The 24,468-nt window shown below is 30.2% G+C and overlaps 2 protein-coding genes across 2 annotated transcripts; both read left to right on the top strand.

Moving 5' to 3' along the window:
• Positions 1-5,216: 5,216 nt before the first annotated feature.
• On the top strand, positions 5,217-5,681 carry LOC102594052 (uncharacterized). Its single transcript, XM_006340862.1, has one exon. It carries the CDS (start codon positions 5,217-5,219, stop codon positions 5,679-5,681), a length of 465 nt encoding a protein of 154 aa, XP_006340924.1.
• Positions 5,682-8,794: 3,113 nt separating this feature from the next.
• Positions 8,795-9,253, top strand: LOC102594388 (uncharacterized). The gene has a single exon (XM_006340863.1). The coding sequence runs from the start codon at positions 8,795-8,797 to the stop codon at positions 9,251-9,253; it is 459 nt and encodes a 152-aa protein (XP_006340925.1).
• Positions 9,254-24,468: the final 15,215 nt, after the last annotated feature.

Consider the following 24,468-nt stretch of genomic DNA (forward strand, 5'->3'; position numbering starts at 1 on the left):
TAAGTGTAACATAAGCAAGTCAATACAACATTGTAAACATGCAAAATACCAAACATATACAATATTGATTATACATGCTCAACAATAAACACGATTATAACAAGTCATTGATTCTCTTATGAAACCCAATCCCAAACAGTTAGCATACCGGAATGTGGTACCCGATTCCATTTTTATGCCGGAACATGGCAATCCGATCCCAAGTCACACACCACAATCACAATCACAATCACAAGTACATCATCAAGATCATACATTTACATCATGATTTCATGGTAACATCATTCATCTATCTCATTTACATCAAGTGTGATCAACATTGCAACATTCATACATATACAAGTATCATAATGAAGCAAGAACAAATAAACATCACACAATCATAGAATCACAACCATCACTTACCTCGAAACAAGCTTGAAACCCTAAGAAACTTGATTCTTCCCTTTCCGGATTCGTTCCGCTTGTTCTTGGTCTACAAACAATCAATATAATACAGGAATCAATAAATAATTTTTAATTACCCGGATTACTATCAATTCTAACAAACCTTAGATCAACCCATGATCCTAAATAATCCAAATTAGGGTTGTTTCCACCATGGATTCAAGATCAAAACCCTCCCCCATCAATATTGACCCATTCTATTATGTTCTACGGATAGAAAAATGTATCCGGGGAGTTAAAAGCTTACCTTTTGCCTCAAGAATGGTGAAAAACGAGTAAAAATCACCCGGGGGTCGTTCCTTAGCTCTAAAAGTGGAAAAGTGCCAAATAATATAGTTTAGGGGTTTTATTTACGACTTAATCCGCGCCTGTCCTGCAACAACGACCCTCATCCCGCTGTAGCGGCGGCGCCACAGCAGCCCAAAATCCCGCTACAACGACAATACTGAAGCAATGAACTCCCTTCTTTTATCTACGATTTTAAGTCCCGCCTCGTTCGCCACATCGGCCACTATCCCGCTACAGCGTCACAAATTCAGCTACATCGGCATATAGTGGACCAATGAGTCCCTTGAAAAAATTCCAAAACCCCATTTCACAACACACCTCTAACCAACGACGCACAAAAAATACCCTTCACGCTAAGATCAATTCCCGAAGATTTACTAATCCAAATTCAATTCCGTAAAGTCGTACGAATTCATTAACGAGTTATCTAACCACTCATGTAATCGAAACCAAAATTAATTCACACGATTGATACTAGGTTTTCCTACACCTCAATTACTCCGATTTCGTCCAAATCTGGACAAGGTTGGAAAAATTCAATTACTACAAAAAAGTTTTTCCGGCCCCAATTTTTTCCCGTTGGCATTTCTATAACGACGAAACCCGGTCATTACAGAATTTCACCACGAATGCGGAGCCAATCTTTGATCACAATCACAGATATATGAAAACTTGTGACTAACAACTTGGGGACGAAAATTTCTTTGTATGCAGAAGACTCGCAGATCACCACTGAAATGCAGAGTTGTTCTATATATTTCCTTCTATTCTGGTCTTCTGAATACCTCTTTATATAGGCGTGAGTTAGGATTTTGGGGTATTTTCGTCTTGAAGTAATTTTAGAGGACCTTGGTCTTGAAGAGCATGCGTTGGGCTTGTCTTTCCAAGTTAACAGGCTGACCCAAACATAATTTGGATTTATTTAAGCCATGCAATTTTAACTTTAATATTAATTCAACTTTATTAACCAATAATTTGACTTGATCAACATATCATTAATTTAAAAATGAAAAAAATGATCAAATATGCCATCGAACTGTGAGAAAAGGCTCCTCTATGCCATTTTTGCTTGAGAAAAGACTAATCTATGCCATTGTTGTTAATGAAAAATAGTTCCGATTTTGCCATATCATTTTTTATACGTGATCAATTATGATTCGGTAACGTCATTAATTAAATTATTTTTTAAAAGGAAAAAGGCTCAAATATGCCATTGAACTTTGAAAAAAGGCTTATATATGCATCCGTTAAAAGTTTGGCTCATCTATGCCATTTTAGTTAATAAATAATGACATGAATGAGCCTTTTCCTCAAACGGAAATGACATAGATGAGCCAAACTTTTAACGAATAGCATAAATAAGCATTTTATCAAAGTTTGATGATTTGAACCTTTTTCCTTTAAAAATTAATCTAAAATTTATTATAAATTTGTCATTAAAACTTCACTGTTTGCAGTGATTTAATAACCTCAAGAAAATATAAATTGTTGGATCTAATCAAATTAATTACACTAATGTTTTATTTCTTATATAACACACCATGATCCCCCTCTTCCCTTTCATATTCAATATAATTGTCTTTTCTGCCATATGACTCTCTCCTTCATCAACATCATCTTTTTGTGGTTATTGGTTACTCCTCTTGACCTTTCATTAGCAAAAAATTGTTTTTTTTCGAAAAAATATCAGGTACATGTTATCAACAAACTTCCTCCTAATACTCTACCGTTACAAGTTCATTGTGCATCGAAGAATCAAGAACTTGGAAACATAAATCTTCCCAATGATGAAGATTTTAATTGGTCGTTTTGTGAGAGACTTTTTGCTAGTACTTTATACTTTTGTCATTTTTGGTGGGGTTCGTAAGATAAGTCTTTTACTGTGTATGATGACCCAAATTATTGTGTCCACAATGGACCAACTCGAAATGAATTAAATTATTGTAAATGGGAGGTGAGGGAAGATGGTTTTTATTTGGAACAATATAATGCTAGTAATGACACATATTACATGGATCGTAATAATGTGTGGTATTAGAGAATATAATGTTTTGTTTGTGATCTTGTTAATTTTATTAAGTGAGAAGAGAAAATAAGACGGAAATTTTACTTCGATTTTCTTTCTTATTTATCATATATATTCTTGTTTTTTTATTATTAGAAAAAAATCATTTTCTTTTTTACTTTGCTAAGAAAGTTTAACTTCTTTTCCCTCGATTAAAGATTCGACTCATCAATATTCTCGCTGTTATAATTTTATCTTGAATTTGTCATTAAATCACTAACAAACCAACATTATAGCTAGACTAACATGTCCAAATTAATCCTTGTGAATGTCTTAATTTAAAAAAATAAAAATAAAATTGGCGTGTAACTATTGATAATGTTAAGTCAATTTAACCAAACAAACAATTTAATTAAAGATAAAAATAGTCAAAACACATTTAATGGTAACTCAATGCTTTTGACAAGGTACAATTAATAGTTGCAATCCAAATCAAGATTTTGAGTGCAATATTGCAACATCCTAATCAATGGATAACTTAATTAGTGTGAATTTGAGATTCAATTTAATTAAGATTTGACATAATTATAGAATTAAAAATATGCAATAATGTGCTTATTTTTGTGTAAAAACTTTAAGGGTATTAATTTTAGTCATTTTAAGGGAAAATAGTTCTTATTAATATCTTTTTATCGAGTACATCCACGACTTATGTTCAGTTTCAATACTTCTATCCACAAACATAATTACTTAGGGTGAAGTTTCACCATGTTTTTGGCCATAAGTTTTTTGGGAAAATATTCGACTTTTTTAAAAATATATAATTTAATATACATAAGTTCTATATAAACTATAAAAAAAAAACCCATAAATTTGTATTATCATTTAATAATGAACATATTTCATAATAACAATTAAACTCAAAGATTATAAGCTCTTACCTCCTTATAAACAATTTTCAAATTTTAATTTAACAAGTTCCATGGAACAATACCATTACATACTTGAGAGTCAAATAGCAACAAACACGTCATAAATAAAAATAAATTATATAAATTGAGTGAATCTCTTTATGGTGTGTTTCTCAAACTTGTTAAATTGGGATTAATAAATGATGAGATATTTTTATAAAATATAAAATTTTAGGATAAATTCTAAATTTGTAAAAATTTCCTAAAGATAGAATTTGTCCCCAAACTTAATTTTTTCTACTTTTAGGGAATTGGAATATTTTACCAAAAATATCTACACAAAAATGACAATTTGTATGATCAAAACTTTTTGCCAAATTGTTTTTCTTTTCCAAAAACTACTTCTACCTTTTAAGGGTATACAGGTCATAAATTCATAAATTCAATCTCTGCACTTAAAAACCCCTTTTAATATTTCTACCTTTTTTTTTAGTAAATAAACTGATTTTAAGGGTTGAATTAATACAAAGAAAAAAAAACATCAATTTACTACAACAAAAACAACTTTTAACGGCAATAAATATTGACATTAATAAAGAGTGCTAAAGTCTTTACCGGCATTAGTTAAGTGCCATTAGAACCAATATCGCTAAAGTCTTTAGGGACATATACAAAGAGTGTTAATTGCCGCTAAAAATACATATTTAGCGGCAATTAAGAATTAATTGCCGCTAATGATCATTTTTGATGTAGTGATTGTACCTACTAGCGGGGCGGACCCACCATTTCTTAATCATCGAAAGATTATAACGTATATAGAGGTCAAATTTTGATTTAATAAATATATATATACAAGTATTAACACTTCTTGACGCAAATTAAAAGTTTTATCTAGTGGTTAAGGCGTTGTAGAAATTTTTTGAAGTTGCGTATTCTTGTCTTACTAGCCTCATAATTATGTTTTTTATTGCAACTATTGACACGCCTTAATGACATCACACTACTTATAACTACATGTGTCAAAAACGAGCTCAACTATAGGTGACCCGTCCAATCCGTTCAAAATTTTAAGGGTTGGACTCAAGATAATATGAATTGGGTTTTATCTCAATTCATTCAAGTCTTAATCCATTTTAAGAGAATCCTCAATTGAGCACAATTTAATCTCCAATTTCAACACGTTTTAAGACTTTTTATGTATTGATGTAATGTATATTCCTACTTCCTATATTGGATGTATAAATTACTATATGTTTTATATCTTTTAGGAATTATCTATCCATTTGTAACTTCTTTTTTAAAATTTTCTTGAGATGAAATTCAATAATTGTGGTTATAAAACTTAACAATATATTAAAATTATTCAGATTAAGCGGATCAAATTGGGCAGATTAAGACCCAAACCATTTTTAGGCCCATTTGATCCCAAAGTAAACTTGAACGGGTCAAGACCCAACCAATTCTATTTCAACCCAACCCGCCCATTTGACACCCCTACTTATAACTATATAAGCCCTCTCTCCCCTTTAATTCATTTGCAATACTTAGCTTCTCCCTAATATAATATGGCTCTTTATTTCAACAACATCTTTTTCTTCTTGTTATTGTTATTGATAACTCCTAATCTTGACCTTTCGCTAGCGAAAGGTTGCTTTCTTTCACCAATATATCAGGTACATATTATCAACAAACTTCCTAGTAATACCCCACAATTGCAAGTTCATTGCGCGTCAAAGGATGACGAAATTGCAAATGACTATCTTGACATAGATGAAGATTTACATTGGTCGTTTTGCGAGTCATTTTTTGAAAATACTTTATATTTTTGTCACTTTTGGTGGGGTTCAATGAATAAGTCTATTACAGTGTTTGATGATGCAGGATCTTGTGTCCACCATGGTCTGTATGCAAATTATTTAAACTATTGTAAATGGGAAGTAAGGCAAGATGGTTTTTATTTAGAGATGTATAATACTACTGATATTAAGAATACGTCATATTTTATGTATCACAATAATTATTGGTCTTAGGGAAATAATATAATATGTTCCACTGATGTTTTGTTTATTTAAAGTTGGAAGGAAATATATTATGATGGAATTTTAGTGTGGCTTACTTTCTTATTTATCTTTATCTTTTTAATTTTGAAAAAAAAAAACTAAGAAATTTGCCTTTGTATTTTGTGAAAATTTAATTTTGACCTCTTTTTATAAGTTTGGGTCATTTGTAAATCGAAAAAGTTCAATTAACCTTGTAAAATTTGGTCTCTCCTCTTGACCTTTCAATCAACATCTTCTTTTTGTGGTTATTGGTTACTCCTCTTGACCTTTCACTAGCAAAAAATGTATTTTTTCAGAAAAATATCAGGTACATGTTATCAACAAACTTCCTCCTAATACTTCACCATTACAAATTCATTGTGCGTCCAAGAATCAAGAACTTGGAAACATAAATCTTCCCAATTGATGAAGATTTTAATTGGTCGTTTTGCGAGAGACTTTTTGCTAGTACTTTATACTTTTGTCATTTTTGGTGAGGCTCGAAAGATAAGGTTTTTACTGTGTATGATGACCCAAATTATTGTGTCCATAATGGACCAACTCGAAATGAACTAAATTATTGTAAATGGGAGGTGAGGGAAGATGGTTTTTATTATGGAACAATATAATGCTAGTAATGACACATATTACATGGATCGTATAAATGTGTGGTATTAGAGAATGTAATGTTTTATTTGCGATCTGGTTTATTATATTAATTGAGAAGGGAAAATAAGATGGAAATTTTAGTTCGACTTTCTTTCTTATTTATCATATTCTTGTTTTTTAATATTAGAAAAAAAAATTATTTTATTTTTTACTTTGCTAAGGCAGTCTAACTTCTTAAAGATTAAAGATTCGACTCATCTATATTCGTTGTTATAATTTTAGCTTGAATTTGTCATTAAATCACTAACAAACCAACATTATATAGCTAGAGAAAAATAAAAAAATTGACGTGTAGCTATTTATAATATTAAATCCATTTAACCAAACAAACAATTTAATTAAAGAGAAAAATAGTCAAAATACATTTAATGGTAACTCAATGCTTTTAAAAAGGTACAATTAATAGTTGCAATCCAAATCAAGATTATTTTGAGTGCAATATTGCAACATCCTAATCGATGGATAACTTAGAGTGAATTTGAGATTCAATTTAATTAAAACTTGACATAATTATAGGGTAAAAGTTACCCGCAAAGGGTGTATACACCAAGTCAATACATGCATGTCATGTGTTTAAATTTATAGTTCATTTTACTTAACCATAATTAATTAAGATGTGTTTTACTTCATTAAATCACGTAATAATAGAAATTGCATTAGTTTGATGTATACACCAGATGCGGGTAAGTTTTTCCCATAATTATAGAATTAAAAATATTGCAATAATGTGCTTATTTTTGTGTTAACAACTTTAAGGGCATTTTAGTCATTTTAAGGAAATATAGTTCTTATTAATATCTTTTTATTGAGTACATCAATAGCTTATTTTCAGTTTCAACACTTCTAATAAAAAAATAATTACTTAGGGTGAATTTTCACCATGTGTTTGACCATAATTTTTTTTGGAAAATATTCGACTTTTTAAAGAAATATGATGAGAAAATGGTCTAAAACCCCCTCAACCTATACCCGAAACTCAACTACACACTTATTCATTACGGGAGTCTTATTACTCCCTTACACTATTTTAAAGTAGAATTATTTTCTCCCTAAATGATGAGGTGACAAAGAAAGTGTAGTTCTCTCTCACTCTCTCAAAGAGAGTAAGAGGTAAAAAATAATAATTAAAACTTTAATTTTAAAAGTAATACTTAAATTTCATATTATCATTTTTTGATTCTTCAAAAATCTTTCTGTTTCCTTTTATTTATATTTTTAATCATCTTTCTTCTTCTCTTCATCAAAGAAAAGTCAACAGCTTTTTATCGTCTTTGTTCTTCTCTTCATCAAAGCAACATCAACGACAACTCTGTTCCATCACCAAGTTGCCGCCCTCACGAATCTTTCATCATAAAGTTAACTTTTATTCTCAAATCACAAATTTTTCATAGTAAATCCACTTCTTATCGGTGTGAAAAATTGACAATAACTAAAAATCAAAATCGAAAGTCATCGGCGGCGGCTCTGCTCTACCACCAGGTCGCCGCCCTCACTAACCTCTCATCATTAAGTTAACTTTCATTCTCAAATCATAAATTTCTCATGGTAAATTCACTTCTCATCGGTGCGAAAACTTGACAATAACTCAAAATTAAAATCGAAAGTCAAGAGGATCGAACTTTAGAGTCATTAATGGAGAAAAAATCATCAAGTAACGGTTCCATCAATGTAGAGAGATCGATGATAACAAATTAAAAGACCTAGTATGTTTATAGTTCGACATGGCTCAAGTAAATAAGTCTTCTGATCCTACTAAGTACTAACCTTTATTTAATTTTTATCTCATTATATAATTTCAACAAAATACAAGGGTAAATTTAGAATGTTTTTTTTTTGGAAAGCCACACTAAAATTCCATCATAATATATTTCCTTCCAACTTTAAATAAACAAAACATCAATGGAACACATTATATTCCCCAAGACCAATCACTAATGTGATCCATAAAATATGTCATATTCCCATCAGTAGTATTATATATCTCCAAATAAAAACCATCTTGTCTTACTTCCCATTTACAATAGTTTAAATAATTTAAATACTGATATAAAGGTTAGAAAAGGACTTAGCTAATAAAAAGAAGAGGGGTCTGGGTTGATAGGTCTCCCACAAAACTTAGGTAAAACTTAAAACTTTGGGATAAGTTAATGAATGTAATTATATATTTTCCTAACTAAAATTAGATTATTATTTTTTCTATAAAAAACCAAAGTTCCCTCCCCCTTTTCATTTTCAATACTTATTTCATTTTTTTCCCAAATAAAGCTTTTGTTGACTTGACTATATTCCACTTTTTTATTTTTTACATTCAATGGTAATTCAAAGCTTTTGAATAGATACAAATATATAGTTGTAATACATCCACACCACATTACTTATAACCAAGAACCCCTCTCTCCCCTTTAATTCATTTTCAATACTTAGCTTCTCCCAATATGGCTCTTCCCTTCATCAAAATCTTTTTCTTGTTGTTACTGATCACTCATGATCTTGACCTTTCACTAGCGAAAAAATGTACATTTTTTACACCTAAGTACGAAATACATGTTATCAACAAACTTCCTATCAATACCCCACAATTGAAAGTTCATTGCGCGTCAAAGGATGATGAAATTGCAAACAAGTATGTTGCCATAAATGAAGACTTACATTGGTCGTTTTGCGAGTCAATTAGCCTTAGTACTTTGTATTTTTGTAACTTTTGGTGGGGTCCAAAGAATACTTCTATTACTGTGTTTGATGACGTCATCTTCTGTATCCACCATGGACAATATGAAAATTTACTACACTATTGTAAATGGGAAGTGAGACAAGATGGTTTTTATTTGGAGATGTATAATACTACTGCTGGGAATAATACATATTTTATGGATCATGAGAGTGATTGGTCTTAGGGAATATAATGTTGTGTTCCATTGATGTTTTGTGTATTTAAAGTTGGAAGGAAATATATTATGATGGAATTTTAGTGTGGCTTACTTTCTTATTTATCTTTGTTTTTTTTTTTTAATTTTGAGAAAAAAAAACACTCTAGATTTGCTCTTGTATTTTGCGAAAAAGTTCAATTTTGACCTATGTTTATAAGTTAGCTTGACAATCAAATGAACGAAACAAGCGTCTTATATAAAAGGTTAGAGAAGGACCTAGCTACAAAAAAGAAGAGGGGTCGGGTTGATAGGCCTCCCGTAAAATTTAAGTATATATAGTCAAAGCTTAAAACTTTGGGACAAGTTTAATGAGAGAAATTAATTTTTATTTTTTTTTGTATAAAACACCAAAGTTCCCTCTCCCTTTTCATTTTCAATACTTATCTTTTTCTTTTCTTCCCTACCAAATCAAATATATTTTGATCATATTCAAACTTATTTTTTTTTTCAAATAAAGATTTTGTTGACTTGACTAAATTCAATTTATGTAGTTTTTTTTATAAAATCAGAACCCCTCTCTCCCCTTCACAAAATCAAATACTTTATTACAATAATTAAGGTAAAAGATTTAACAATTTTCACTCAAGTATATATAACAATATAAAGAGAAAACAAAATTAAGGTAAAAGACATTTAATGGTGTAATTCAATGCTTTTGAAAAGATACAAATATATAGTTGTAATTCCAAATCAAGTTTTTGTAAGAATTGACTAAACTCAATTATTTTTTCTCTATAAAATAAAATAAAATCATAACCCCCAATTTCACCTAGTAAAATCCTATGTTATTTAATTCTCAAAATGACTCTCCCCTTGATCAACATCTTCTTAATATTATTATTAGTGATTACTCCCCTTAACCTTTCAACAACAAAAGCATGTTTCCTTACTAATAGGTTTGAGGTTCATGTTATTAACAATCTCCCTTCCAACTCCTCACTTCTTAAAATTCATTGTGCTTCTGGTGATGACGATCTTGGTGACCGTTATCTTACCGTTAATCAAGAATTTAAGTGGTCATTTTGTCAAGCACTTGCATGGACGACTTTATTCTTTTGTCATTTTTGGTGGGATTCGAAGAGTAAAGTCTTTAATGTGTTTGATGATCCAGTACATTGTGTTAAAGATGGATTACTTCCAAAGATTACAACACAATGTGCATGGGTGGTGAAGTCAGATGGTTTTTATTTGGGAACTTATGTAGGCCCCGGAAAAGTTACAGATTTGTATCGTTATTCTAAGTGGTAGTCTTGTTTATATATACTTTAATTTAATGGTAATTACAAGTAAATCTCTATGAATAATAGTTGTGGACGATCTGATAAAAATGATGCTCAATATAGCTTTGAACTCCGTGTGGGAGTAAAGAAGGTTTAATATAGCACGTTGTTATTTTTAACTCTTTTTTTTTGCTTGATGTTGGATACTCAAATTAAAGCGCAACTAAATATAAATTCACGTACTGTGAGATCCATTTCTTACTTATTTACATTGTATGTCACGTTCGTACTGCTCAATTTTGAAAACGTTTTCTATTAAAGGAAAATGTTCTTTTGGAAAGATAAGTGAATTTCTTACTTATTTTCTAATGTTTGATAAGTAAGTAAGAAAATATTATCTCAAAAGTATATATTTATATGTTATCGAGCAATGTTTGATAAGTAAATAAGAAAATATTATCTCAAAAATATTTATATGTTATCGAGCAAAACACTATAGAGGCAGGATGTAATAAGGAATAGGGGTAGTGGGGTGGGGGTTCAAGGGTGACAGAGTGGTTGGGATGGTCAAGGGGTGGGGGTTCAAGGGATTAGGTAGATGTAGATCTAGGAGACAATAAATGTGAAATGTCACACTCACACACGCACATATATATATATATATATATATATATAAGACCAACCAAATATAAGAAAATATGAAAAAAAAAAATCTAAAAAATATATTTTTATAGAAATAATTTGATTGTTTTACTTATCTTTCTAATAAAAACTCGAACCACAGAGTTTAAATTTCTAGTTAAAACTTTGAAACAAGTCAATTGTATATTATCCCTAAAGATGAAAAGTAAAAAAATATTTAATGATTTCAAACTAAGTTCAAATTGTCATAGTCCAGGTCAAAGATTTTGTATTTGGCTAAATTAAACTATTCTTTTTTTTTTTTATATAAAATTCCAAAACTCTCATTCCTTTTCAATACTTATTTACTCAAAATGCCTCTCTCATTGATCAACATCTTTTTCTTGGTACTTATCACTCCATTCAACCTTTCAATAGCAAAACATTGTCCATTTGGCTCAAAGTACACAGTATATATTACCAACAAACTTCCTTCTCACTAGATCTCCGAAACTGACAATTCATTGCGCGTCAAAAAATGATGATCTCGGATATCATGATCTTGCTATAAATCAAGTGTTTAATTGGTCGTTTTGCGAGGCAATTCTCAGTAGAACTTTATTCTTTTGTCATTTTTGGTGGGGTTCAAAAGAGAAGGTATTTGATGTGTTTAACGACCCATATACATGCGTCAAAGGTACAGGAAATCCAAATATTTTAACTAATTGTAAATGGGAGGCAAGGGCAGATGGTTTTTATTTGGAATTGTTTAATAGTACAAGTGAGACATATTATATGTATCATTATTTAGAGTGGTCTTAGGGAATTAAGATGTTTGTGTTATATTTGTTTTAAATAAAATGAGAAGTAAAAAAAAAAGAATTCTAAAGTGTATTTCTCAATTTCTTATCTTGTTATTCTTAACTTTCTCCTTTCTGTGGGAACATTATAATGTCTCCTATTTATATGCTAGGATTTTTCATAACTAAGGGTTTTCGACATTTACCAGAGTGGACACGAGGACTTATATCTTTCCTCTGGATAAAAAAAGGGGCAAGTGAATAAATATTCGATTTTAGTACTCTTATTTTTTTTAATATAAGGGACAATTATAGTGCATATATTTGTGTAATTTTAACCTTTTTAGCCCATATAAGACTTACTCGTTTTAGCCCTAAGTAGTTTTTGGGTGAATTGATATATAATTCGTTTATTTGTTAATTTATTTTATTTTGATCAGTCTAACTTAATTCACTCATTTTGTGTTTGTAAAACTTTAAAAACTAAATGCATTTAATGATTGATTGAAGAAAAAACGTTTTGTGATATAAAAGGAAACATTGTTCTAAATATAAAATGTTTTATTTTAGGAAAACTGTTTATTAGGCTAAACAAAAACGTTGTTAGGGGGCATGTTTTCAATTTTAATATTAAATATAAAAAATATAAGATTAAATTAATAGGTAAATTGTATTGAATATTTTTTCTTTAAAAACTTGAAGACTATTTTTCAAAATTTATCCACTTAAATATGGTTATGATCTTAACTACTTTCACTATTTCATATTAATTGAATTTGTGAGGCAATACATACTTATTAAGAAAAACAATCAATTACATAATTTATACTATACTTCTCACTATTATCCTCATTGAAAGCATAAATGTAACTTTACAAGTAGTATAATTTATTTCCTACAAAGTATCAAATATCATTAAAGGGAAATGACAAATATGAAAAAAATTCAAACTTTCATCTTGAACTTTGAAAAATTAACTTATTTTGAACAATGAAATGAAAGGATAGAATCAAATCAAAATCAAAATATTGAGGAATTTACTAAAGTAGAATATCTATTATTATTATTATTAATTATTATACTATAGTTGAGGAGTTGACTAAACTAGAATATTTATTATTATTATTATACTTATTATATCCATATTTTTTTTGTATATAACTCTAGAACCCCTTATACATTTTCCATACTTTATTTTCTCCCTCAATATGACTATCTCCTTAATCAACATCTTCTTGTTGTTACTAATCATTCCTCTTGACCTTTCAATTGCTAAAATATGTATCACTTCGACTATGGAGGTACATATTTTCAACAAACTTCCTAATAATTTATCACCATTGGAAATTCATTGCGAGTCTAAGGATGACGACCTTGGAATTCAATCTCCTGACGTAAATGAAGACTATCATTGGAGATTTTGCGCGGCAATTACCAATAGAACTTTATATTTTTGTCGATTTCGATGGGGTTCAAATTATGTAGTATTTGATGCGTTTAACGATGCGCTTTATTGTCTCAAAGATCTCACAGTTCCAAATCTCATTAACTATTGTAAATGGGAGGTGAGATCAGATGGTTTCTATTTGGAACAGTATAATGTTGTTAGTGATACATATTATATGACTTATATACATGGATGGCAATAGGGAATAAGACCAATGTTTGTGTTATTGTTCAAGTAAAGTGAGAAATAAATAAATAAGATTTCATAACTTCTTTTGTGTTTCACTACAATACTTGGAATATCATTTATCTTTCTTATTTATTATATATCCCAATCTTGTATTGATTAGATAATGACTTAATTATAGATCTGTTTATCCAAAATAAATACTCCCTCCTCCGTTCATTTTCAGAGTCAAACGATAAGAACTTTGTTAACATTTTATGATGTGGAGAGAGTATGATTATTTTTATTCTTTTATTTTGAAATTTTGGGTACACACAAAAGAAAAATGCAATATTCATACATATTTGTTTAATTAAGTCATCTTTTATCGAACTAATTATTTCTATATGAATGCATCATTATTTTCCTCCTCTTTTCTCTCTTGTTTGTCATAAATTGAAGATTTAAAAAAAAATAATGGTGGACAAGATCCAAATAGATAATAAAAATGGAAAAAATAAGAAGTGAGGAGGAGGATGAGGGGGGGGGGGGGGGGGGGGGGGGGGGGGAGTGTAGAGAGTAGATGTCTAACCATTGTTTTTTACTATGAAATTCAAAATCAAGTCAATCATGTGAGCTTGTATATTAAGTAATTTCAAATTATTTTAACAGAAAATGGCCTAAAATGCCTGTAATTAAACTACGAGATTTGGTACAATATTGTTCTTCATCCACCTTATGAATATGATACGTTAGACATAAGAGTATTTTTGGGCCAAAAGGTTGACGTCAAGGGTATAACATGGGGGCCCAAAGGTGGATGAAGGGTAGTTCTGTACCAATTCAAATAGTTGAGGGGCATTTTAGGCCCTTCTCCGTTAATTTTTTTATCACCGAAATCAGGTATGGAGTTATGGGGGTGCAAGGGTGGTCAGCCGAACACCCTTCAAAAACATATATTCTTTATATTTTTATGTATAGCAGTTAAACTTACTTGACATAATATAGAGAAGTATCTCAGAGGAAAGGTATCACTATCATATATGTCGTCACTATCATCAATATCAATCTCATCAAGAAGTTGTTTAAATCTATACTGACTTACTTTGTGTAAATGGAAAAACTAACACACGAAAATATTACCCCCTAAGTTCGTGACCCGCTTATTTATTTTCTCAATCCATCAGAATTGGGCTGATATATATGTAGACCACATGTCTATATATGGAAAATCTTGTCAAAATACTTTTAAAAATATTTAATATATATTATATATAGTCATAATGAATAAAATAATATTTTAATAGGTTTAAGATATTATATAAATTAATAAATAAAATTATTACAACTTAGTAACTGTTGAGTAGATTAGATTATGACCCACATTTTAGCCCATATAAGCCTAGCTCATTTTAGCCCAAGTAATTTTTGGTTGAATTAACTTACACAAATTTCATTACTTTAGGATTTGATTAGTTGAATTCAAGCTAGTTTGCAATATTATGTTTCTTGCCTGCCTCTTCCAAATATATGTCTATGAGATGTATGAATGTAAGACAGAGATATATGTCAATTAGTGTGTCAAATTAAGAAATATATTTGAAGCCATTAGTTAAGGTGTGTGTCTAATTAAGGGATATAAGCGAAACTATTAATCAAAGATAAAATCACGCTTATAACAATTTTAGAAGATATGACATATCACAACTCCTAAAAAAATAAAACAATTAAAATTCTTTTTTTTGGGGGCGATTCAGTAAAGTTTAGACTTCTTAACTCAGATTCATGAACTCTTATTCAATAATGCATATATTTAATTTGTCAGATACATAAACACGTAATCAGATACAATGATTAAAACTAGATACATATAATCTTAACTTATTAATATATCAGATACATCAATAATATATTAGATATATCAATAATGTGTCAGATACAATGATGGTGGCGGACGTTAGGTGGGAGGTTGATGAGAGAGAGAGTTGATTGGCATTAACACGTGAATAAGGGATGATTTAATTGTGCAGATAACTAATTTAGTCTTTTTTTTGGGAATTTGTGTATCTGATTGTATTTTCTTTAATTATATGATAAAAAAAAATTCTTAGATGGTAACATATGTAATTGTTTGAAAATATAAATAAAATTAATCATTATAATAATAGTGTATGTCCAATTTTTCCAATTAATAACTCGTCAATTTATTAAGTCTATCTTATTTTTATCTGTCTAAATTCTGATAAATTCACAAATTTTGACTCCCTTAAATGTTGTGTTTGTAAAACTTTTAAAAAACAAATGCATTTAATGAGTGAGGAAAAAAGGTTTTTTTTTTTTTTTTTTTATATATATAAAAGGAAACATTGTTCTAAAGAAGATACATTGTTTTTCAAAGACAACTGTTTATTAGGCTAAACAAAAATGTTACTACTTATTAGGTTCATATTTTCAATTTTAAATTAAATATAAAAGCATAAGATGAAATTAATAGGTAATTTATGTTGAATATATTTTAAATTCTTTTTTGAAGATTTTCTCAAAAACTATAACTTAATTATAATTATAAATTTTATTAATATTATGTTGACCTTTAAAATTAAATAATTAAGATACATGCTTATCTGTCATCTAATGCCAATATTGAAATGATAGAATCAAATCCAAAGTAATTAATATTACTATCCCAAATCAAGACTTTGACAAGTAGACTAAACTAGAATATTTATTATTATTATTATTATTATTATACTTGGTATGTAAATATTTTTTTGTATATAACTCTAGAACCCCATTTACCTTTTCCATATGTTTTTCTCCCTCAATATGGCTATTTCTTTTATCAAAATCTTCTTGTTGTTATTAATCATATCCCCTCTTGACGTTTCAATTGCTAGAGTTTGTCTTACTACAGATCTTCAAGTACACATTATCAATAAACTTCCTGATCAGAGTATATTACCATTGCAAATTCATTGTGAATCAGGAGATGATGACCTTGGAATTCACAATCTTGCTATAGATGAAGACTATAATTGGCGATTTTGCGAGGCATTTAGTGAACATACTTTATATTTTTGTCGATTTCGATGGGGTATAAAATATAAAATAATTGATGTGTTCAACGATGCGTATACTTGTCTCCATGGTCTAAAATTTCCAAATCTTCTTAATTATTGTAAATGGGAGGTGAGATCAGAGGGTTTTTATTTGGAACAATATAATTCTACTACTGATACATATTTTATGACTTATATATACGAATGGCATTAGGGAATTGTAAGAAATAAATAATTATAAAATTATATTGTTGTTTATTATCATTTATATTTATCTTGCTTGGAGTATCATTTATCATTCTTGTTTATTATTCTATCATTTTTAGCATTTTGCACTTTAATTTCTTGCAAAATCATAAAAACTCGATTTTTTTGCAATAATTTCCAAAGGACAAAATCGGAAATCAAATGCAAAAATATGTATCACTGAGATCATTGAGGTACATATTTTCAACAAACCTCCTACTAATCTATCACCATTGGAAATTCATTGTGAGTAGAAGGATGATGACCTTGGAATTCACCCTCCTGTCGTAAATGAAGACTATCATTGGAGATTTTGCGCCGCATTTACCAATAGAACTTTATCTTTTTGTCGATTTTTATGGGGTGACAAATATAGAGTATTTGATGTGTATAGCAGTGCACTTATTGTCTTAAAGGTCTCACAATTCCAAATTTTATTGGCTATTGTAAATGGGCAGCAAGATTAGATGGTTTTTATTTGGAACAGTATAATGTTGTTAGTGATACATATTATATGACTTATATACATGAATGGCAATGGAAAATAGGACCAATGTTTGTGTTATTGTTCAAGTAAAGTGAAAAATAAATAAATAAATAAGATTTTATAACTTCTTTTGTGTTTGACTACAATACTTGGGATATCATTTATCTTTCTTATCTATTATTTATTAGGAAAAATTCTTTTGGCCAGAAAATTTGGTCAGAATTTGATTTTACCTATGTTATTTTTACCTTTTTAACTTGGGAAAAAGGAGGAATTTACCCCCGAACTTTGATAAATGGTATGTCTATGCCCTCAGTTATACTTTGCGTTCACATAAGCCCCTGCCGTCCAATTATCGGTACACACATGCCCCTCTCACTAACGGACCCCTCGTTCTGTACACGTGTCTTAATCCTAATCAACTACCCGTTTGACCATTCTTTTAACCCATAAACTCATAACCCGCCCCATAAACCCAATAACCCACCCGATTCCCTCTAAAATATCTAAGTTAATTAAACATTCCAAAGGAAGAGTCAGTGAAGGTTGAAAATCACTCCAATGGCGGCGGGTGCCGGTGGCTTTGCCAATTTTCCATCTTTAATTTGGCCGTTGCCGCCACCACCAAAACGAAGAAGAAGAAGCCACAAACCCTATCCCTTCAGGGGTTCAGCACTTATAGCGCTGCTAAGCAGTCTCAAACTGCCACCACTATGGCAACCAAAGACTTGACACCGGAGGAAGTTTTGATGCTACATTCTCTAGGGCTTCAATTCTTTTACACTTTGGAATTCCTTAATTACCCTTTCCAATTTAATATTTTCTTGGCTTTGTTCATCTTGAGCTATGTTAATTTATTTTTGTCTTCCAAACCTTCACAACTAACATACACTTGATTAATTTATACATTATTAAAATGCAAGATTAAATTATTCAATTACTGATTAAAGTTGTACAGTATACCTAATTTAAAAATACAATATATAATTATGCAACTTGACTTAGGTTTATTATTTTAATGGAATCAGTATGATTCCGTTCGTACGGTTACGACAGGCAAGGGGGGAGGGGTTCGTCGGACGATTCTCGTAGGCAGAGAGGGTTCCGAAGGGATACCGATAGGGAAATTGCTCCCTCTCGTGCCGACGAGACTGATGATTGGGGTGCAGCTAAGAAAACATTTGCTGGTAATTATTTTGAAAGAAGGGGGAGAGAGGTGAAATGAGAGGTTTTTTCTCCAATTCCCAGCCTAAAGTTGATGAATCTGATAATTGGGCAGCGAATAAAGCTTTTGTACCCTCTTCTGGTCGAAGATTTGATAGGAGATGGAGTTTTGGGTCAAACGGTAGTGATTCCGATTCGGATCGATGGACCAAAAGGAAGGAAGAGGAGGGTGGACAGAGATTTGCCTCCGGTAGTGGTGCATTGACAGTTTAAGAGAAAGAAGAGGTGGGTTATTGGGTTTATGGGGCGGGTTGTGGGTTTATGGGTTAAAAGAATGGTCAAACGGGTAGTTGATTAGGATTAAGACACGTGTACAAAACGAGGGGTCCGTTAGTGAGAGGGGCATGTGTGTACCAATAATTGGACGGCAGGGGCTTATGTGGACGCAAAGTATAACGGAGGGCATAGATGTACCATTTATCAAAGTTCGGGGGTAAATTAGTCCTTTTTTCCCTTTTAACTTTAATACCTTTTAATTAAAAAATGAAAAAAAGATTAGTTTATTTTAAAATAAAAAAGATATTATAAATTTTTTAAATTTTTGGTTAAATTCAGGCCAAATTTTCTCGCCATTTAGCATTACCCTATATATTATTATCCCAATTCTTGATTGGTTAATGGCTTAAGTATAGAATTCTTGATCCAAAACATGTGCAAGCTAGGGGACATAGAATTTAGTGAAAATATGCAAAAAGGATTACTGAATTGCTTTTGTTATCCCTAAAGATAAAAGGTCAAGGAATATTTAATAATAGGAAAAGGGTCAAAAATACCCCTCAACTTTGTTTTATTGGTTGACTATACTTAGGGGTGTTCATGGTTTGGATAAAAACCAAACCAAACCGAAAAATCAAAATAAACCGATTAAATGAACCGATTTAATTTGGGTTTTGGTTTGGTTTTAGATTGTTAAGAACCGATAGTATTTGGTTTGGTTATGTTTTTGTTCAAAAAAAACCGAAGAAATAACCGAATCGAACCAACAAGTTATATACATAAATTTTATTATTATAAATACATAATATATTATATTCATAAAACAATTTTAAATATTTTATATATGTTTCATCAAAAATTATTTTTATAATTTACTTATGAAAGAAAAATGTCCAAGGTGAGAACATTTTTCTTATTGGTTTCATGTATATGAGTGTCTATGAAAATTCTTTGTTGGACTAAAAATGTCATTGTCCCTTCCTTCTATTCCAAAATAGTGAATTTTGAAGTTTTTATTCAGTAAATTCAATGATCGAAAGTTCTGTAATGCCAGTCATTCTAACTATTTTTTTGTTTGAATGGATTGTTGTCACTTTTTTCACGTTTTGAATGAATTGTTTATTTTATTTTTATGTATGGTTAATAACCGAATAACCGAACCAAACAAAATCAAAACAGAAAAAAACCAAACCGATAAATATATATTATATTTGGTTTGGTTTGGTTTTGATAATTTTAAAACCGATTAAGTTGGTTTGATTTTGGTTTTGACCAATAACCGACCCCAAACCAAAACCGTGAACACCCCTAACTATACTCTACCATTAAAGTGAAGTTAGTTTTGTCCCTACCGTTACTAATTTCGCCATATATACTCCTCATTTGATGGAAAGCCCCAAATCAACTTAAATTAACACTGCTACACTTTTTGGCGAGAACCCATCCCTCTATATTCATCAAGAACAACAACGTGAAAATCTCACTGTTGATTCCAACCCCATTTCGTCAGATGTGTGCATAAGTTGTTGAGAGAGAAAGAGAAGTTAGAGGTTTGTTGTTATTTGTTATTTAGTATTGTGGGTCGGGTTTGAGTTAGGGTTAAAATAGATAATTGGGTAATTTAAGTTGAAATTGATTAATTTAAGTTGATTTAGGGCTTTCCGTCAAATAAAGGGTATATATGGTGAAATTTAGAGCTGTCAAAAAGGGCCGGCCCAGCCCCATCGGGCCCAAGCCTCGAGGGCCAAGGAATTTGAAGGGCTAGGACGGGCCGACCCTTCATTTGGTAGGGCTTGAAAATGCTCAACCCAACCCAACCCTAGAAGGGCCGAGGGCTGGGGCGGGCTAGCCCGTATGTTTTTTTTTCTTTTTAAACTTATAATTCTATAACATCAAAAAAATGAGAAGATTTTCAAATCAAATATGACAAACAATGATGTTGTTTCAATAACACTAACAAAAATCTAGTGTAATTAGCATGTATCTCGCATACCGAATATGTGAGTGAGATAAGAGAGTGACAAGCAAGATAGGAGGGAGGCGAGGGTGCGAGATTTGTATATGTATCCTAGATACATGCGAATCTACTTGGATAGAGTGTGTCTAGAACAAATTAACCCAATTTTGAGTCCATATATTTCAAGATACTATCTGGGTATGAAGATTTATAATATTTCAACATAGCGTGTGTATTCAAATAATTAGATTATATACTAGTGAAATTATTGTAAATTACTCTTAAATAAATAGTTTTGGCCCATGGGCCGACTCGGCCCACCCCCGATCAAGCCTCAAGGGCCAAGGGATTATATGGGCCAGGCTTACAAGCCCTAATTTTAAATGGGCTTGAAAAATTATATCCCAACTCTACCCCAATAACGGGTAGGGTTGGGCCGTCCCCATGGGCTAAGCCCATTTTGACGGCTCTAGTGTAATTAGTAACAGTAAGGGCAAAAATTAACTTTACTTTAACGGTAAGAGTATAATCAACTAATAAAATAAAATAAAATTGAGGGGTATTTTTGACCCTTTTCCCTTTAATAATTTCAACTGGCCTTTATATAGGCTTATTTTTTTTTCTAAGTGCTCCTTAAGCACCAAAGTTACAAGTTTGGTATGCCAAACTTCAAAGTGTGTATCCTAATCTCATCAATGAAAGGCCTTTTTTTTTTTAAACTGTTTAATTGTGCAGACCTATAGTTGAAGGGATAAATATAAAATGAGATCAAGTTAAAAGATTTATTTATATATTATGTCTATTTAATCTGTCTAAATTCTATTGATTCACTCATTTTGACTCCCTTAGTTTTGTGTTTGTAAGACTTTAAAAAATAAATGCATTTAATGATTGAAGAAAAAAAGTTTTCTGATATAAAAGGAAACATTGTTCTAAAGATAAATTTTTTTTTAGGGAAACTGTTTATTAGGCTAAGCAAAAACGTAGGTTTATGTCTTCAATTTAAATATTTAAACATAAGAATATAAGATGAATATAATAGGTAAATTGTGTTAAATATTTTTTTCTTCAATAAATTGAAGATAACTTTTTATTTTTTTTATTAATATAATATAATTTTTACATTTAACAATTAAATAGATACATGAATATCTGTCCTCTAAAATTGCACATGCCAAAATTGAAAGAATAGAATCAAATCCAAAGTAATTAATATTACTATCTCAAATCATGATTTTGACAAGTAGACTAAACTGGAAAATTAATTATTATTATACTTAGTATGTAAATATTTTTTTATACATATAACTCTAGAACCCCTTTTACCTTTTTCCATATTTTATTTCTCCCTCAATATGTCTATCTCCTTGATCAACATCTTCTTGGTGTTACTAATAACTCCTCTTGACCTTTCAACTGCTAAAATATGTATCACTACGGTCATGGAGGTACATATTTTCAATAAACTTCCATTTAATTTATTACCATTGCAAATTCATTGCGAGTCGGGAGATGATGACCTTGGACAACACTCTCCTGCGATAGATGAAGACTATCATTGGAGGTTTTGCGAGGCATTTATGGGAAGTACTTTATATTTTTGTCAATTTCAATGGGGTATAAGATATAAAAAATTTAATGTGTTTAATGATGTGGAATATTGTCTCGATGGTCTAAAATCTCCAAATCGTCTTCACTATTGTAAATGGGAGGTGAGAAATGACGGTTTTTATTTGGAACAATATAATGTTTTTAATGACACATATCATATGACTTTTTTATATGAATGGCATTAGGGAATATGATTAATGTTTGTGTTATTGTTGAAGTAAAAGTGAGAAAAGAAATAAATAAAAAAGATTTCATAAGTTCTTTTGTGTTTGACTACAATACTTTGGAGTATCATTTATCTTTCTTATTTATTATATTATTATCCCAATCTTGTCTTTAGAATTTAGATAATGGCTTAAATATTTACTTCAACATAAGTGGGGCGTTTGGTTCCGATTCGATTCTTTGGTTTTCAATTTTGAAAAAGTGTGCACTGAATATTAAATCGAATTAGTTCGATCTAATTCGATTCGATTTTTTCAACTTCAATTCGATTTGATTCGATATTTTTAAAATAATTTTTCGATACGGATTAAATACGCTGATCTTTTAAATATGGATATATATAGCACTCCATATGAATTTTACATCGATAAAATATGAAAGAATTACTGAATTTATTGTTATTGCCCCTAAAAATGAAATAGTTAAAAAATATTTAATAGATTCAAACTAAGTACTAATTGTTGGAGTCAAAGTCAAGTTATTGTGAATCTGACTAAATTGAATTAAATGTTTTTTTGTATAAAATTGTTGAACTCCCCTTATCTTTTCAATACTCATTTTATCGATATGGCACTCTCATTTGATCAACATCTTTTCTGATTATTTATCGGTACATGTTATTAACAAACTTTTTAGTTGGTCCTCAAAATTATAAATTCATTGTGCGTCAAAGGGTAATGACTTCAGATATCACAATTCTACTATAAATCAAAATGCTTGAATTCAAGACCTCTGATTAAAAATAGAATAGTCTCATCACAGTCCCACAATTCATAATTAATATTTGACTTTTCATTAAATGCAACTAAATAAGGCATAGAGTGATTAATGTGTTGCAATCCAAATCAGGATTTTGAAGACTTTTGGTTGAACTAGATTTTTCATATATATAAACACAAGAACCCATTTTACCTTTTTCCATACTTTGTTTCTCCCTCAATATGTCTATCTCCTTGATCAACATCTTCTTGGTGTTACTAATAACTCCTCTTGACCTTTCAACTGCTAAAATATGTATCACTACCATCATGGAGGTACATATTTTCAACAAACTTCCTTTTAGTTTATTGCCATTGCAAATTCATTGTGAGTCAGGGGATGATGACCTTGGACACCACTCTCCTACGATAGATGAAGACTATCATTGGAGGTTTTGCGAGGCACTTATGCAAACTACTTTATATTTTTGTCGATTTCGATGGGGTATAAAATATAAAAGATTTAATGTATTCAATGATGTGACATATTGTATCTATGGTCTAAAAGTTCCAAATCGTCTAAACTATTGTAAATGGGAGGTGAGATATGATGGTTTTTATTTGGAACAACATAATGCTATTAATGACACATATTATATGACTTTTTTGCATGAATGGCATTAGGGAATAGGACTAATGTTTGTGTTATTGTTTAAGTAAAGTGAGAGAAGAAATAAAAAAAAAAAGATTTCATAAGTTCATTTGTGTTTGACTACAATACTTGATTTGGAGTATCATTTATCTTTCTTCTTTATTATATTATTATCCCAATCTTGTCTTTAGAATTTAGATAATGGCTTAAATATTTACTTAAGGTGGGCGTTCGGTTCTTCAATTCGATTTTATCAAATTTTGATTTTGATTCTTTGGTTTTTAATTTTGAAAAAGTGTGCAATGAACATCGGATCGAATTAATTTGGTTCAGTTCGATTTTTTCAATTTCGGTTCGATTTGATTCGGTGTTTTTAAAACAATTTTTCTGTGCAAATGAAAAAAATTAAAAAATGACCAAATCAAAGTATAAGATACTTAAAAACTAAAATCATGTTAAGTGATACTTAAAAACTTTGTTTTGTTTATGAATAGTTTAAATGCTAGTTAGGCTTCTGTTTTTGGTTAAAGAAATGCCAACATATTATAAATATA

The sequence above is a fragment of the Solanum tuberosum genome, unplaced genomic scaffold, assembly GCF_000226075.1.
Source record: "Solanum tuberosum cultivar DM 1-3 516 R44 unplaced genomic scaffold, SolTub_3.0 scf00020, whole genome shotgun sequence".
Lineage (NCBI taxonomy): Eukaryota > Viridiplantae > Streptophyta > Magnoliopsida > Solanales > Solanaceae > Solanum > Solanum tuberosum.

What these genes read in the sequence shown, in the direction of transcription:
- LOC102594052 (XM_006340862.1), top strand. Translation starts at nt 5,217, where the DNA reads ATGGCTCTTTATTTCAACAACATCTTTTTCTTCTTGTTATTGTTATTG.
- LOC102594388 (XM_006340863.1), top strand. Translation starts at nt 8,795, where the DNA reads ATGGCTCTTCCCTTCATCAAAATCTTTTTCTTGTTGTTACTGATCACT.